At 31.7% G+C, this 18389-nt stretch overlaps 1 protein-coding gene across 1 annotated transcript; it reads right to left on the bottom strand.

Annotated features, from left to right (window-relative positions):
• Positions 1–12133: 12133 nt before the first annotated feature.
• LOC106776122 (protein PLASTID TRANSCRIPTIONALLY ACTIVE 12) lies at positions 12134–18389 on the bottom strand. Its single transcript, XM_014663456.2, has 9 exons — positions 18155–18389; positions 17309–17989; positions 16855–16967; positions 15390–15649; positions 14745–14866; positions 14030–14098; positions 13132–13185; positions 12906–13010; positions 12134–12683 (listed from the first exon to the last, which is right to left on the bottom strand). The coding sequence occupies exons 1-9, from the start codon at positions 18206–18208 to the stop codon at positions 12585–12587; spliced, it is 1557 nt and encodes a 518-aa protein (XP_014518942.1). The 5' UTR covers positions 18209–18389; the 3' UTR covers positions 12134–12584.

Genomic DNA, 18389 nt, shown 5'->3' with positions numbered 1-18389 from the left:
ATTATCAAGTAAATTATCCATCAAAATATTGGACGGGAACAAAATTTCAATAAGTTAATTATAGATTATTTGACATGATAAATTATCCATTAAAATTGAAATTAAGAATCTTCCATAATTTCTTACAAAATGTTCTTTGAAAAATTCCTAAAAAATAATTCTCTCGGAATATACACTAAAATTCATATAGCTTTTTTTATTTTTTGTTTTACAAATTCCCCAAATTCATTGAGATTTCTTTTACGTTATATTATAATTATTATTAAAATCTTACATACGATCTTCTTGTATTAGTTTAGCGCGTGAAACAGCTAAACAGTATCTTCATCCACAAATCAACCCGTTGTTGTATCGAATGGAAACTAGATCTTCAAGTGTAAATCTATTATCATATGTGAGAACAAAATGTCTTACCTTATATAAACTGGTTTAAGGTATAGATATAACTTATAAGAAACTATGCACAACACGTACAAATCGCAATTTTCTTGAGAGTCGGTGTTTGCAAGTATTCCAAGAATATTGAATAGATTCGAAGAATCGAAATAAAAATGAAGTAGAAAGTGGTAGGAGAAGCTTGGTAGGAACCAAGCATTATTGGTTGAAACATCAATGTCGAATGCACAGCATAGCCGCGTCTGTTGAGGGAGATTTTTAGAGTAGGCCACATGTGAAGGGATCGCACAGATGTTGTTGAAATTGAGAGAAGAAAAAGACATGTTTTTTAGGTAATTTTTCTGCACTGGAAAGCAGCGAAAAAGCCAAGTAATTGTAAAAGGCATAGGTATTGTCTCGGGCAGAAGTGGCAAAAAAAGCCGTTGGGAATTTTGCAAAACACAAGGTACTGCAAAAGCTAGGCTGCTAGGTTCTCATAATTCAGATTTTGCAAGCAAGATAGGGGAAGATTACTTCAGTAGAGAGAATTTCTTCAACAGTGATTTGTGTTTAGTGTTTTCTGAATTCTGAATTCTGAATTGTAGTGATTGCGACAATGCCCATCCCACCACTGTGTTTACCTTAATTCTGTAAAACGTGGACCATTCACAGCTACTGATTGCGAATGTATTACACACCCAACACATTCATGTTTCGAATAACCCTTCAAGATCAATGCTTTAATCATTCTTTAATTAATGCCAAACATGTTATTCGTCCAAGAAGTTTCAATTAAGGAGGCAAGAACAGACAAAGCCACTCAGAAAAGGAAAAAACATCTTTCTATTACATGCAAAAACTTTTTATGTCCCTAATTTTTCTTATGAATTAAATATTCATCAAAATTATCATGGATATCCATTTTCAAATGTAATTTCAACATGTCTAGTGAAGAAAAAAATAGGATTATTATAAATCAATAACGATTAAGTGTATTACTTTCTTCCAACATTTATAACACGGAACAATTTTTTTTACTATTAAATAAATTAAATATTTATAGTTAACTTGTTTAAATGAGCATTTCCCAGTTGTCGAACATTAAAAGAAATAGATGGTAGGAGGGTGTGCAAATAAATGTGGATGGGGAATTAGATGTATGCCCTTAAAATTACTATTTTAATTGACAATGATAAACTTAGTGGGGCAGATTATAGATAATGAAATTTTGAAAATGGAAGAGGGTGGGGCAGAAGATCCAGCTTCAGATTTGTAAATGGTTCCCCACCCTTGGGTCGGCTTCTTCGGGATAATACCAAAATTTAATAGACATGGACCCACCAACTTTTTTCCTTAATATCTTTTTTCAATCTTAATTATATCTTCTGGGTTTGAAATTTATTCACCTCTCATACTGCTTTATATCTAAGGTTCCCACAATGTATACCACTTTGAATCGGTCAGAAATTAGAGATTACACTTAATTTATACGAAATAAATAAAAATATGGTATTTAATTTGTATACAAAAAGTAGTTCATTGTAATGTATACAAAATCGTGGTTGATGAAAGCATGATTAGCAATTTTAATATTCCACGGAACAAGTGGGCATGATATTTAGTTTTCCCTTTTAACAGATAAATAAAAAAAGCATCTCCTTTTTCCTCGAAAGATTCGGATTGATTTTAAAAGTATCATCATTTTCTTTCCTTTTGGTTAAGAGTCAAAAAGCCTCGTTCAACAAGGTGTATAGCTGGTTTCATGCCTACCTATCTCTTGTAGAAGCTAAGAACAGACAAATTAATACACATATGATACTAAATTAGAGCATTACATCCTAGGAAAGTACATTAAGCTTGAGGTTATTTATATTATAATGCAAAGCTTGGCTACCTTAGAAACAGTGTCAAGAGTTCAGCTTGTTTTATACAGAATTTAGCTAAAACCATATGCACCAAGCTCGCATTTTTATGATAAAAAGACTGTTTATTAAATCAAAAAACAAAATATATGTCATAAATACACGCAAAAACACAGCTGTTATAGTGGGGCCTTACACAAATATAAACTTTGCAGGGATCAAAATCGTTCTTAAATTAAGTTGACCCACTAGCCAATTCAATCCTATATTTATTGTTGAAATAAAATGTAAACCGTTTTTATACATATAAATTAGCCAAATGATTGATATATTTAAACATTATTGTATTCCTAGATTAAGGAGTTTTGACTCTTTTTTTAATTATCATTCTAACTGCTCATAATTAGTGATATGATTGTAGAGAGATCAGACAGAGCTTGATGTTGTTGAATAGGGGAAGAAAACAGCACTTAGTCCTAAAAGGCAATTCCTAAGTCCCAAGTCCGAAGGAGAAACATGGGACAAAGATATGCAGTGAGCTTGGCCTTCATCCGAAATTTTGGGCATCCTTTGATTGCGACAGTTGCTACATAAGAGTGCCGAAGCAGTACCAGACAACCTTTAAGCCCTTGTGGTCCTGTGCATCTTAGGATCTACAAACAATTAACTTTCGAAATCCATACAGTAATAGGTTTTCTGTTGCAACATAGACTCTTCCGTCAAGCGGCTATCGTTAATTTAATCTAGCTCTTGCAGGATTCGCTTCCCCGTCGAATTTGTCATCATGCACACAAAGCCAAACTTCTGATAGTAAATTCCTTCTCATTTTATCTTCAAATTATTATCTCTCTCTTTAGCATTTGACAGATCAATTCAATGAAAACTTTTTAGTTCCACATTCTAACAGATAATTATTGCTAAACAAATGTATATAATACAATAAATTATCTATCTGTCTATCTATATATATAAAAAAAAAATATCAGCATGCAGGTGCCTCTGATTAAACGGAAGTGTCTTTCAATCTGATATGAGTTTTCTGACTCCAACAATCACAATATCACATCAGAAGGAGGAAGCTTATCTGGTGGTGCACTGATCTCAAGGAAATTCAAACCATTCACACGTGCAAACAAATAGACAGATTCTGACCTGATTCTGATACATGAACTTCAATCTTAATAAATTTAATTTAAACGTAAGAATATAAATATGTGCTGCAGTAGGTCCCTGGAGTGCAGTAGACAATCTTAATTCTTGTATATGGGCCTTTATTAAATTAAGAAACGAAGCAAGTAGATCAAAACTCAACAACTAGTGGGTCCTTATAATAATACCATGACCTAGACCATCAACTACACTATCATCATGCATCCATTTTTCGCCTCTCTTTTTTCTGCCATCTTATATTTTCTTATCATATACAGCTATATCCCTACAAATAAATAGCACATGAAAAAATCAATTATAAAATTTAGATGAGAAATTAACTTACACAAATATGTATTTGTATGAAATATATAATGATTTATTTTTGTGTTTTTAATGTATTATGTGATATCCGTAGTGGGGTGATGTTATATAGAAAATGTAGATATTTAGAGTTTTAAAACTAATTAATAAGGTGGTAAAGGAAGATGGGTGGGGAAGGATAAGATTTAATTTAGAATAAGAAAATGATGAAGAAATAGCTTAGGTTAGCTAGGTAGTCTTTCATTTTCGTACATTCTCTATCATATTTTTGAATTGATAAGTGAGTTTGTGGGTTAGTGCATAGAAAGAGAGAGAAGGGAAAGAAAAAGTGAGAAATGTCAAAAAAGCAACAGCTCATGGCTTAGATTTGAGGGACCCTCCAAATTCTTCTCTCTGGATTTCGTAGTTTCCCTTTTTGACGCTTTCGAATTGGACTCCATCGTCACCCCTTTCTCTTTCTCTTTCTCTTTCTCTCTCCACCATCATTTCTGCCTCGGTTTTGGAAGAATTTAATATAATATATAATATACTTTATATTTAAATTTAGCTCACAGAAATTTTACTTTTTTTAAAGATCAAATATTGTTTCTAAATTTCATTTTATATTTGAAATAGTAGTTCAGTTTATAATTGAATATGCTTCATACTTCTCTTCTTTCTTTATTTTCCTTACCCAAACACACAAATGTTGGGTTTTCCATTATTCCACTAGTTTATGACTCGGTTTAATTAAAGAAAATGAAAATTATTTTTAATACTTGGAAGTTTTCTTGAAATGGATGAGTTTCATAATTTAGATTAACTGTGATCCCCAGCTTTTTATGAAAATAAAATACCATTAAACCTAACTCTTATATAAAAGTTTTCGAAATTGAAAATTTGAGAAACACCCAAACCCAAAAATTTCGGAAAATTTTATAATTTTTAAGAAATTTAAAATATAAAATTTATTTTAATTTATCTAACTTTTAGAATGATTGTTTTAAACATTAGTATATTTTTTTGCATAAAATATTTACTATCAAATATAAAATGTTATCAAATAACATTTGTTGAAAGTTTCATGGATTAGAGATAAAACCAATTTAAGATATATAAGTAAGTTGCAAAGCTCACCTTACAAGCCGTATTTGTTGAAAGTTTTATCGACTAGAGATAAAACCAATTTAAGATATATAAGTAAGATGCAAATCTCACCTTACAAACCAGTTTTGTAGGATTGAGTTAGGCTTAAAAATTCACTTTCAAATATAGTATTAGAGTCATGTTTAAAGTCTATCCTAACGATATTTCTTAGATGTGTTGAAAGTCCCACGTTAAAAATCCAATTTCGAATAACATTAACATTAGAAACAAATCATACAAACATAAATAGAAGATATATACATTATAAACTTCAAATCAAAATATAAACTAGCATATGAGGACTGTTTTATAGATAATGGCTGAGAAAACCGTCATCAAAAGACAACTAATACATAATTCTAACCTATATTAACAAATAGATAATTTTGATGGTGTTGACAGAAAAAAATAATTTTTGTTAAAGAAACTCTTATTTATTAAGAAACTTATTCGTGTTGATAAAAAAACTTGGGTTAGTACTGATAGAAAAATAATGTTAGATTAGATCTAACGTTTCGGTTGTGGCTTTTGAACAATTAATACCATTCATAATAATTTCTTTCTAATGGAGATAAAATATGAATCAATAACTTGACTCACTTAATTGAAACAATTGATGCCTACTAATATTAACTGTGAAACACTAATTAGTGTTGATAGAAAAATAATCTGTCATTTACGTTTAAAAAAATGTTATTAAAAAAACTAAAATTAATTGAAACATGATTATAGTACATATTGAACAAAAAAAGATATGTATTTGATATCATTTGAAAAATACCACTTATATGTTTATTAATGAAAACATAAGATAATTAGAATGATTTTAAGAGGAAAGAAACTTCCACTGTTACCAATAATGAAAGAAAAAACTTCTGAAAGAGTTCTAATTTATTAATAATGAATTCACATCTTTGATCTCTTTTGGTTACTATTGAGCAGAATTCATTGAACCTAATTAACTTGCTCATATTGTTCAAATGGTAGTGATGTATCCAATTCAAAACCTACCTTTGTTTGTCTCATCAAAACATGTCCATTTTCAATCCCTGTGTATTATCGTTTCATCTCTTGTTTTTCTTCTCTTCTTTCTTTCACTATGGCAAGTTGGAAAAACTGGAGCAATCAAATCATTGAGAAAAAAGACATTATCACCAAGTCAGGAAAATTTTACTACTTCAATGTCTTTCGAGTCAAACATTTCCATCACGCAATCATTCAAACTAAACAGTCACTCGTTATATATTTAAAACAAATATTATATATTCCACTTATTTTGTGTTTCATTTTACAAAGCAACCCAATGGCGCACATAAAATAGGGTAGAAAAATTGATAAAACTAATAATCTTACCTTTAAAGAATATTGCTTGTATACTTTATAGGTTTATTTGTGTTATGTGTGTATAAAATATGACAATTTTTGCTTTGATTACTCTAATTTATGAGTAAATCGAGAAATGATATATAAAAAATAGAACTATGAGTAAAGCAATAGATGATGCAAAGCGATTATATGAAGAAAGGATAAGCTTAGGATTATGGATGAAATGATGGAAACAAAAAGTGGAAATAGTTTGTGTAGAGTGTAACATCAAGTTGTTTTCAATATGAGCTACTAACGTGCTTTATTCTTATTGGTATTTTCTCTACAAAACCTTTTTAGGAGGTCTTCCATCTCAAAATAGTTCCAACTCAAGCTTCTTAAGCAACAAGCTATCATAAACATACATCTTTGTGGTATGATAAGTACCAACTAAATGGTAATTTTGTTTGAATTATTGCTAACTACGTGTTCTTATCATTTTAAATGATAGGAAATGGAGAAAATTAGTGAAATATTATTGGTGAAAGATCCATTAATTTATTGTTTTAAAATTTTAAATAAAAATTGATGTGAATATTATATGACTATGAACTTCCACTTCAACAATTATTATCTTTATGATGAATTTTCTCTTCAAGAATTATAAAGTAACGATATTTTGGAAAAAAGGTGGGATTGAATAAATGAGGCTAAAAATAGGAATGTATGAAGAAATAATAATGGATATATAGGAAAGGGAGAAGAGAGAAGGCATGATGTTTGTAGTGGCAATTTATCTGGAAGACATTGGTTAATGTGTAGATGACTAAAAAGGACATGTTATAATTGTGGGAGAGAGGTGGCTTTCAACCTTCAATAATTTCGAGGATCTTGCGGAATTTGTGACTCCAATATGTCCACTCAGATACTTTCTTTTCCACTCTCTCCATTCTTGTCAATTAGCTAACGCAGCTATCATACTTCAAAACCCTACTTTCTTTTTACTTAATTATATTTTTTTCTTCTAAATTTACTAACTCTTTGCTTATTTACTCATGGATTTCTTTAATCACTCACACTTTAAATATGTTAAATTTATTTATAGGATATGTTCCAGATTTTCTTTCTGCGCCAATCATTTCATATCAATACCTGCAATGCAGATGAGGTAGACTCTGTAAACACGTGTAACATGATCGTACGTTGTCATTTTTTGTCATCAACAACATACGCTTCATCAAACATTGTCCTTCCAAGATTGAAAATTTCAGAAAAGCGTTGCATGTTTGCACAGCTCACCATTTCATTCTCTCTCATACACACACGATTGCAACATTAATGTCTCATAGTTTGTTTTGGACTGTTAAAAGTGTTAATAATATAGACTGTGGTTTTGATATTATAGAGATTTAAATTTTGGAGTCGTGGTTCGGAAAACTTAATTACGATCACTAGATTGAGAGTTGGTCAAATAATATAATAAAGAGATATATACTTAAAGAAAAAAAAAAACATGAAGAAGAAGAATTTCATCTATTTATTTTTTTCTGTTTTAGAATTTAACTCGATAAAATAGAGGAAAGTGTGTTAAGAAAGCTACGATTATATTAAATGTGGAAGAAAGTTGTATACGCATAAATCATAATCAATGAGTTAGTCATTTATATATGTGGTATTTATTTTCTTTGCTTCAAATGTTGTTTTGCATTTAGGTAAATAATAGACACTGTTAACCTTATCGTATAATAAAAAAATATGATTTCAATAAAATTATCTTTTTAAAAAATATATTATCTCATTCTACAGATTAAAAATAAATATATTAAATTAGAGTTTTTTCAATTATTTTTTAGCAATATATGTTTTGCGCGTGCTTTTTAAATAATTATTTTATTAGTGGACAAAAATAAAACACATGTAGTTATTTTTTAAGAAAATACCTAATGAATTCAATTCTTTATAAGGAAATAAAAAAATGATTTCCCAACTCCCTTATTCACCTAACCAATTGTATTTCTTAAAAAACATTTAATCTATTTTTTATTATTATTAATGTCAAGATTTAATAAGAAATTCTAAAAGTAAATAAAATTTAGAAATTGACATATTTAGTTATACAACGTTATCTGTTATTATTAGTCATAGTTGATGATGTGTGATTTATTTTTTCCGGATAAGTATAGTCACTAACCCAAAATATTAGAGAATTACTAACATAATTTTTCAGAACTTTCTGTAAGAAGAAGAAGATGATGATAAGTATAATTTTTGTAGAGGACCAATTTTAGTAAAACTAATTAAGGTCTGAAAGTAATATTTATATTAAATTGAAGGATTAAAAAACATTCATTTTTTATATAAATTTCAATACATTTAAAAGAGATTATCGAATAATTAAAACAACTTTATATCACGGTGTAATTTAGTATCAACATAAAATATATACTTAAAAATATTTTTTAATTATAATAGTTTACCCATTTAAAATTAGCTAATTATTATATATTTTAGAGATACATACATTATACAGGCTAAACTATTAATTTATTAAGGTTTTAAGAAAAAAGTGTAAATAACAACTTAAATGGTCACGCAACTTAGCAAGAAATTAATAGGTCACGTAACTTTCGATCGAGTTGGATGGTGGATACATTTCCTTTTAATTATATCTTAACGTATAGTCTTTATCATATTTAAATTAAATTCCCATAAGAAAAGAAGAGAATAAATTTCTCTTAATATTCGCAACAAATCAGGAAATGGGGATTAGACTATGATTAGTTTTTTATTTTTTTATAATTTTACTAATTGTCGAGAGAAATTACAATAATATTTAAACCTTACATCGTTGCTTCCTTTTTATCCTCTTAAGTATCTCTTAATGGTAAGAAAGAAAAATAAATAATAGAGTTCGAAGTTATAGAAAATTGCTGTATAATAAGTATGAGAATGGGACTTAGAGGGATCAGAGACATCTCTGTCCCCAAACAACAAAAACAACACATTGTCCCATTTCACTCCATGCTTATACAATTTATGAATTATTATATAATCATAATCTTCAAATTAATTCATTTCACTGAATAAAATAAATTAATTCAACAGGGGTCAATATATTTCTATAACCTAGCTATGTATCACATATACCTTTTTTTTTAAATATAAGTGTTACTATAGGGTGAGACTCAACCAATTGGAAATAACTGCGTTGAGTCAAATGAACTGAACATCCAGATGAAAAAAAAGACTTACATCCAGATGAAAAAAAAGACTTTGTAGCTCATTGGTAATGATAATAATTGAGCAAAATTAAAGCGTAATTAATATGATAACGGTTATTGATGAGTGATTAAGATTGATATTAATGATCATTAAAAAATAAATTAATTGGTCAAATTTTTTTTAAACTCCATATATAGATGTTTAATTTTAAGGTAAAGAACATTTTTTTCATAATTGAATTATTTTAGACTTTCAAAAAAATTTCTAACTTGAAAATATTATAGTATCAGAAGACTTTTCGTTCAGACAGGAGTGTTGCATAAGAGTTATCCTCGTCCCAATCTAGCATAAACAATAAGAATTATTATTGTTCTTACTGTTCTATCATTCTAAGGGTCGTTCTATCATTCTAATGGTTTATGTATATATATGTAAAATATAAAAATTAGAAAAATTGTTAAGGTAATTAAAAAGTAGTGAAGTGATTAGAGAGAGGATGAAAGTAGAAGGTAGAGAAAGGTGGAAAAGGGAAGAGAATAATTAAGAAGTGGAGCCCAGGGGTAATGATTATGGTGTGTAGGATGAGATGAATGCGACTAATGAGTGATAAAGAAAGGTTAAGAGTGGCACTAAGCATGATTATAAGTGATGAATGAAAAGGGGTTTGGTTTAGTTTAGTTTAGGTTTAGGCATATTTTGAAACGTAAGTGAAAGAAGAGGATGAGAGAGAATGAAACATGTTGACCAAATGTTTGATTGCCATTTTTCAAAGGCAGGGAGCAAAGGGAGCAAAGGGAGCAAAGGGAGCAAAGCAGCATCCATTTGGATTTTTTCTTGGCCATGTTTTGGGTGACACACATCAAACATAAGAAACCCATTAACAGTTTTTGTTTTTAATTATACCAATTATAATAATAAATTCATGTTTGCTCAACACCATACTTCCTAATCATTTCTATATCATCTTCGTTAGTGAAAATGGACCTACAACACATACAATAAACATTCTGTCTTTCAAGTCAAATCCATTAGACCCTTAATATAAATATTTTTTTTTTGTCTCTCTATATATACATGTAGCTACATGAGCATGCATGGCATGATGTAGGAGTGAAAGATGAGATATTAGAAAGGGAATAAAATAAAGTAGAAAAATTGTAGAGCAGTTGAGATGGGGTAGTCAAACATTTGATGGTATCGGTATTGTAGAAGGGTGAATTAAAAAGGTGTGTGTGGAGTATCCCTTAAGATATAGAATTGAAAGGTTTGATGTTATGAACATTTGAATAATGAGCCCTAAGTAGGAAAGGGTCTATTATTAATGGGACCACATTCCAAGCAAGGCAAGTGGTTTAGAAAATGTTAGACATCAATGATGCTATTAATTCTGCACAGAATTATGACCATTATAATATTCTTAACATTTTTCAATTGCTGGGATTTAATATTACTATTTTAATTTGTAGGGCACTTTTAAGATATAGGAGAAGAATCCCTTGGATAGTGTAGGGTAGAGAGAATAAATTATTGTGATCTAGGGGTAGAGAACAACACACCTGCCCTTTTTATTAGATTTCCTTTTAACTTCACCAGATTTCACTCAAATATGCTCTGCAACTCACTAACATCCAAAAAAATTAAAAGTGTTTATTCTTCCTAATAAATCAATGGGATTATTGTTTATTTTATTTTATTTTATTTTCATTTTGGTCTCTATTATTTTGTTGATCGTGACAAGTTTTATAATGTGGCGAATACTGCTTCGTATAACGCAATAGGAGCACATGGTTCAGTCAAACATCAAATTATCACAAGAGACCCAAAATAGTCTATGCAAAAGGCAAAATACACGCGCGCAACACACACACACACTGCAACTAATAATATTTAATATAATATATGCTGTACGAATTATAAAAATCAGTCAAATAAGTTGCATAGCCTTTTTCTTTATATATTTGTCCATGTTTGAAGTAAAATAATTGCTTTGAATTTTTTTTTAAATAATTCAAGAAAGTAAATAATTTAGTGACAAATTAAGCAAGTTTTAGAAGAAGATGGCTCTTATTGAAGTTGAATTCCAGATGGGATTTCAAATGTGAAGATACGCACCCAATACCTAACTCTGGAATTGAGGTCAGAGTCATCGACTTTCCTTTGTTCAAAGTTGGATATTTAATTACTTATCTTTCATTTTTTTAATCATTACTTTCTTGAATTCTTCTCCTACTTCAATTTTTTCATACATATCAATGGATTCTCAGAATTCCGCTATTTCAGAAATTTTACAGCTTAACTGGGCCCAATAACATGTGTGAAACGTTACAACTTTGTCTATTGCTTTCTGCACCACACTACCATTGCCACCGCACCGCTGCTGTATAGGAAGAAGAGAGAAAACGCATAACAGAACTCGTTTTGGGAAACTCTTTCTGAAACACATTTTATATATTTAAAAAAGGTAGCTCTTTCTAAAATATATTTTATAGAGGTGTTTCGAAAAATTGTTTCGTAATATACTATATACATTCCAGAAAGTTTATTTTAAAAGCTTGTTTCAGAATGCATTTCACACGTTCCAAAAAAATTGTTCTAGAAACATTGTTGTGAAATCTCGTTGAAACATGTATTCTACTACAGGTCACTTTACGGAGGGTGGTTATTTTAAAAATTTAAAGAGGTGAGAAAAGAAATTGTTGAGGTGCAGGAAGTAAAAGCCTACAACGTGATTATTTCTTTAAGATAAACCATAGCCATCCGATTAAATAAAATTAATCAAACGGATCAAACAAAAGTGCTGGACCCATAATACATTGATGCAACCAAATCTAAAGTCTATGTATACGCCTTGGGCCAAATTCTGAGGGAGGTCGTAAATCTCAATGAAGGAGGACATCGTTATATGAACTACTTGAGAAAGAAGATACGTGACTTCACATATCTATTGGAATGGTCACCTCCCTAGTTAATTTATCCACTAAGTTCCGTATGAAGAGGGATATCAAAATTGTTAATGTGGACATGTCTAGGGAACAAATGCTTAACAGAAACTAAAACCCTTGAATCAGAATCTCACTCTAACAATAATCGCATTGACCACCATCCACTGTGGCTATGCCTACCTAGAATATAGAAATCGACAAGGAAGACTAACAAGCAAACCTTCTATTCTGTCTACAAAGCAACAAAATACTCCACTTGACATGGAACAAAGGATGCATGTCATTCTTCTTCTTCAAAGTCCATGAGGAAGTCAGTCAAGTTTTCTGAATCGTCTACAGCTTCTTCCAGTGACATAGGACCATCTTTCTTTGGCTTTGGCTGCATATTCAAGGAGAGGAAGGGATGATTTGTTCCATTAAACAATGTTACGGATAAGAAAGAAACGTGCGAACTATAAAAATATATGTCAACGATTTCTGATTTGATTGTCATCCCAATACTAGGAGATACCAGAAAGCCTTTGATTCATTACTTAACTAGAAAATAGATGACACCAGCAGAGAAATGACTACTAGAAAATATTTGATTTACAAACAGTACCTTTGATTTGCGAAGCTCGGGAGTACTTTTCAAAACACTCCAATAATCACTAAGCTTCTCTTCCCCCTCTTCCTCTACCTCCTCAACATCACTATCCTCTTCATCCTGGTCATTAGAGAGAGAAACAAGGGAGAAAATGTTTCTTATAGCCAATCATTTTGGAATAAAACTAACGAGACAACTACTATAAATGAAATCCTATACAACTGACTGAACAGAAGCTCACATCATTTTCCCCAATGTCAACAGCTTTGGCCATAGCTTCATCCATGTCCGTCATCTGCCAAAATACAAAAAGGGTATCAGACCACATAATAGAATGACAGGTCAAAGGATGAAAAGCAGAAAGTAATTGTTATAAGAGGATCATAATTTGATCCTGAGTAAAGGAAGAAGTTCAAGTGAAAAAACCAACCAATACTATAAGTTATTCCATAATAATTCTGTTGTCAATGAGTTATAAATCCGTTTATAACTTTTGAGAACTTTCGAAAAGGTCATGTCTACCTGCTATAAATTAGATATAAGGATCATATTATAGGTTGCCGTGATAAAGAGAAAACTTACTCATTAAATATGTAATTTAAAATGGATCTTGCCCGTTTTATTGCTCAACTTTAACAAATAAAATCAAAGAATAAAGATATTTTTCTTATTTGAATTTGTAGCTTTCTCTACCATTTTAAATTTCCATCCAGATTCCCATCCACTGTGTCAACGAAGATCATTCTTTACGAGTAATGAGATTTTAAGGTTCCTGATAAAATGACAATTTTCCATCCCATTAAGCAGAATTGGTACATTGAATTAGAAAAAAGACAAGTGGACACTTATTACTTCCTTGGTATATGTGAACAAAACTTAGTTCAAAAAATTCAACTAAAATCCCCATGCTTTGTGTCTACGTAACTCGGAGCTCTTTCCTCAACATTAGTTGAATGTATCCAGCTTTCACCTTTCATGAGTTCATTCTTTTTGCACAAGTGAATCTAATCTAAACCAACTTAAAGCAAACCATACAGTACCAAACAATAAATCTCTTCAAGAAAGAAATTCCCTATATGCAACTCATTAGTTTGCAAAATATCCAATCAATTAATATTATCAAACTCAAACTTCCTTACCTCAACTTGTTCAGTCTTTTCATCGGCCATATTCTTCTCAAATTCTTCCCTTGAAATGAGTTTTCCATGCTGATCGTATAAACAATAGAAATTCAGAAATTGTGGCATAAATAAAATAATCACATTTTTTATTAAAAAAAATGGTGTTGGCGTCATGTAAGTGTGAAAATGAATGACAATCAGTAAATAAGACAAAAATCATATATTTGAGGTCAAAATTTGGCCAATGACTACAGTACGACACTTGTAACAGTATGCCAAGTGCTTGGTGGATTATCCTCATAAAGTAACAAATAACAGTAAAATTGAAAGGATTAGAACAGAAATGAATCTAACAGTAACAGATTCAATTCCATCTCGTAACCAACATGGAGAATTGTCTTACTTTTTTTTTTATAGAATTCGAAAGAAAAGTAAGACAAGATATCTTATGAGTTAAAACTATCGCATTATAGTGTGTAATAATCTAGTTATGACGTGGATAAAAATAATAATAAATTATCATATGAAGCTCACATTTTGGAGAGACAGTATAAGTAGTATCAAGCACATAATTTAAACAGTGTGAAAATTTATGCCAATTTTGTTAGCACACCACCCTGGAGATATATGTTCATTCATATTCATCTAAAGAGATTGACTATTGCAACTTACTCCCATTTTAACGAAAAGAAGGAGTAATCAGAAACAAGGACAAGATCTTAGAGTAAATAACCTCCTTCAGATAAGCCACCATATTTGGTGTTGGTTCATGAAAATTTGCCCCCCTGTAGTCAATCACTTCATTTGGATCTTGAATGTAGTTCACAGTCGGGTAAACTGGATCTCCGCCCCATACTGCAAGAGAGACAAATATTGTTTAATCAAATATTCTGAATTAAAATATTATCAGTAAAGCGAGCAAAATTGTTAGATAAAAATATGCCAATGCATAAATTAGGTCATGATGACGACAGACAACAGGTGAATAGTTTAACAGTAATTATTAGAGGTAAAAGTAGATGACCTTTAACTAAGTAAACAGGAAATAAATGCAAGCCCGGAAATAAAAGCAGATGATCAGTAAACAGATATAATAACAAAAGGAAGTCAAAGTTCTCCTTTCTGATATAACTTAAGTTAATTATTCTCTTATTTCTTAAATACATTAAAAATTGGTCCAGATAACAGCATACATAGTAGTGTTTTTTTCTTTTTCCTGAGAAAAAAAGGTCATTAAATGGTTCTTTAACTAGCAGCTAATTAAAGCGAAACAAATTCAAAATCATAGAAATAAGAAGAATGGCCATGTGACATTAGATGACTGAGAAACTAAAAAGATACAGCCGTGACATAAATATATAAGTTTTAAAGTCGGTACTTTGCTTTATCTGATCTTCCCTCATTCGCATTGCCAAAGGATCCCTTTGAATTCGATAATCAGTCCCCATCATTACGCGGTACTCTCGGTCAGTTTGGTGGCTAAACATTTCAATTAGTTGTGTATTTTCATCTTCTCCAGTCTCTTCAAAATGTTTCTGAATAGCTTCGCGAGATGTGTCCCTTTTCCATGCTTTCACCCATTCTGAATAGTATGCAATTGGACCGTCTCTTTCCAGTCTTTCTTGCTCAGCCTGAAGCCTGCAAAAATCAAGAGTATTTTAATTGATTCAATTACGTGACTAGACAAAACAATACAGGAAGCTTTTGTACTTGACATTTTCCAGTTTGAAAGCAAAAAAAAAAATAAAAAATGAAGTGAGAATATTTTTTATGCCAATTTAAGATAAAATGATTTTGAATTTTAAAATTAATTCTTCTGTATGAATTTACAATTATGAAAATTAAATTCAACTCCACACACTTATGCTTAGGCACACTAAAACCCAACACAGCCATAGTAGGCATGTTTTCTCAATGATTTTTTCCTGCGTTCAACTGTGCCCATTACTTTTGCTTAAAAAAAAACAACTAATAGTACATTTTCCTTCCCTTTTGAAAAGATACAAATTTAATGAGTCTTGTAATCCGTTGTTCACCTATTACATCCGTTTTAACAAGGAAGCAGAACTCAAACTTGAACCTTTTAAATGAATGAAGCATATTGACTGGTACCATGTTAGGTTCCTGGGTTTGGAACCTAACAAAGAACTCTCAAGAACGGTAGAAAATAGAAAAGAAAGGAAAGAATTCTCTTATTCAGAATGTATGGAATGTATGGGCACAATACTCGATCCCCCCTACCGCGTTACACTGCCTCTATTTATAGAGGCTCTGACCCAATTCCCCTTTTTAACCGACACCCCCCACACGCTTACTTCTCAACCCCTCTATCCTATCATCATATAATACTCGATCCCCCCCTACCGCGTTACACTGCCTCTATTTATAGAGGCTCTAACCCACTTCCCCTTTTTAACCGACATCCCCCACATGCTTACTTCTCAACCCCTCTATCCTATCATCATATATCCTAACGAATATCCTAACATACCACTTATTTCTAACTCATTTTATTATAAAGTACATACAATGGAGGGGCTTAGATAAACTTGGAGCAGCATATACATTCGGCCAGGACAGCAAGAACTTTGTCAAGTTACCCTCCTTACAGTTAGTGAATTCATGATGTGATTTATGTCAAGTAGTCTTCTTAGCATGTGAAGGTTACTCATGCATTTTCTCAGTCCTTTCAAAATGTTTTCCAATCTTCAAGCAACTGGTGTTTAACCTATCCAGTTAATCACTTTGTTTGCAGCTGTTATATGTTTTTCATTTGGAGTGCACTACAAGAATACCATTTTTATTTCTAGGCTTATCACAATTATGTTGTTAGTCAACAATACCTTTCTTGTTTATAAATTTCACGCCTTGCTCGATAAAGGGCAGTTTCTGTTAATGTCGGTTCCTCGCCGTGAAGCTTTATTTGTCCAGTTTCTGCCATAGCTTTCAGGAAAACCTGAAAAATGAAAGAAAAGTTGAGGTTCAATATGTAAAACTTAATAAACAAAACAGAATTTGTGACTTCAACATATATGACTGGCTTTTAGACCTATTGTTTGATGAACATAACCATGGATGATCTAACAAAATAAAAGTATCTCACACGGGGACTGGGAGCACCTTACAAGAAAATGATTTTACATCCCAAATCATTGTAGCCAGTTAACCGTATTGCCAACAGAAAAAATGAACTGCCCACATAACCTTTTATTTTAATCCATAAATTGACCGTGGTGAATTTATCAACAGAAAAATAAATTCCGATCATAAAGCGCAAAATCGAAAATGAACACTAACCGTTTCAACATCAGGTTTCCTCCTTTGCCACCTGGACCATTGTTCTTTCTCCGGCTGTTGCCAATTCCACCACAGCTCCTCATTGGGAAGCACCCCCTCTATCGGCTTTTTAGCCTTTGGATCAACAAACGGATGAGGAAGTCCAACTCTCTTATTGAACTCATATTCACTCAATTCTTCCTCCTCGGGTTCAGACTGATAAACAACAAAGTCAGACGAGTGATCCTGAGATTCTTCAGAGGACTCAACCAAAAGCTCGGAAGAGCCAGACGCAGCACCAGTAAATTCAACAACGGACTCAGACGACGAAGAAGAAGCAGCAGGAACAGATGCCTTGTAGTTCTTCCTCCTACTTCCAGGCTTGGCTCCATAAGATGGAGAAGTTGATGATTCAGCAGTTGGAGCAGGTGCTCTTGCAGCTCTCACACGACTGGCAGTTCCCTCAGGCCAATACTCCTGACTGGGAATACTCGCTCTGGCGCCGGAGGCCGGCTCGAGTTCGCCGGAGGTGGAGTCAAAGTAACTGCTATAGGGTGGCCGCTCCACTGATACATGCTTAATGTGCTCCTCATCTTCCTTTTCGCACTTTATGCAAGAAAACCTCTTTCTTCTACAATAATTGCTTAAAATAACTCCAGGTTGCACAATACCAGCACCAACAAGATACGATGATGGTGGTGCCTATAATGTTTGGTTTCAATTTTCAACCGTTATTAGAATACAAACTAAATTAGCCAAATTTCTCATTCAACAAAGGCATGTAATATAAGAAATTGATTTCCTTTTTTGTTCATGGCGTTAATGTAAAATGCAGATAAGGCGAAAAGTCGAAGTTAGAAGGGTAACCTGAAAGCGATTGAAGGACAAATTGGGGATGAGATTGGAATGAATGGAAGCCATGAGCTCCCACTGAAGTCTGGGTTGCCCAAAGGCGTAGATGACGAAATTCAAAACGGCGTCGTTCACGATCACTCCGTTACCGAGAGATAGAGTTGCAGCGATGGAGAGGGAAACAGTGCTTCTTTATCGATTTTCTCTATTTACTTTTCCAACTGGATAAAATTCTTCATTACTTGTAAGA

This window comes from Vigna radiata, chromosome 10 (genome assembly GCF_000741045.1).
Source record: "Vigna radiata var. radiata cultivar VC1973A chromosome 10, Vradiata_ver6, whole genome shotgun sequence".
NCBI classification, from domain to species: Eukaryota; Viridiplantae; Streptophyta; class Magnoliopsida; order Fabales; family Fabaceae; genus Vigna; species Vigna radiata.
This window is presented reverse-complemented; position numbering and strand designations above follow the sequence as displayed.

What these genes read in the sequence shown, in the direction of transcription:
- LOC106776122 (XM_014663456.2), bottom strand. Translation starts at nt 18,208, where the DNA reads ATGGCTTCCATTCATTCCAATCTCATCCCCAATTTGTCCTTCAATCGC. An exon ending in GGAAGATCAGATAAAGCAAA is followed by an intron (nt 14,867 to 15,389) that starts GTACCGACTTTA and finishes TCTCTCTTGCAG; the next exon opens with TATGGGGCGGAGATCCAGTT. An exon ending in TTGACATTGGGGAAAATGAT is followed by an intron (nt 13,011 to 13,131) that starts GTGAGCTTCTGT and finishes TCTAATGACCAG; the next exon opens with GATGAAGAGGATAGTGATGT.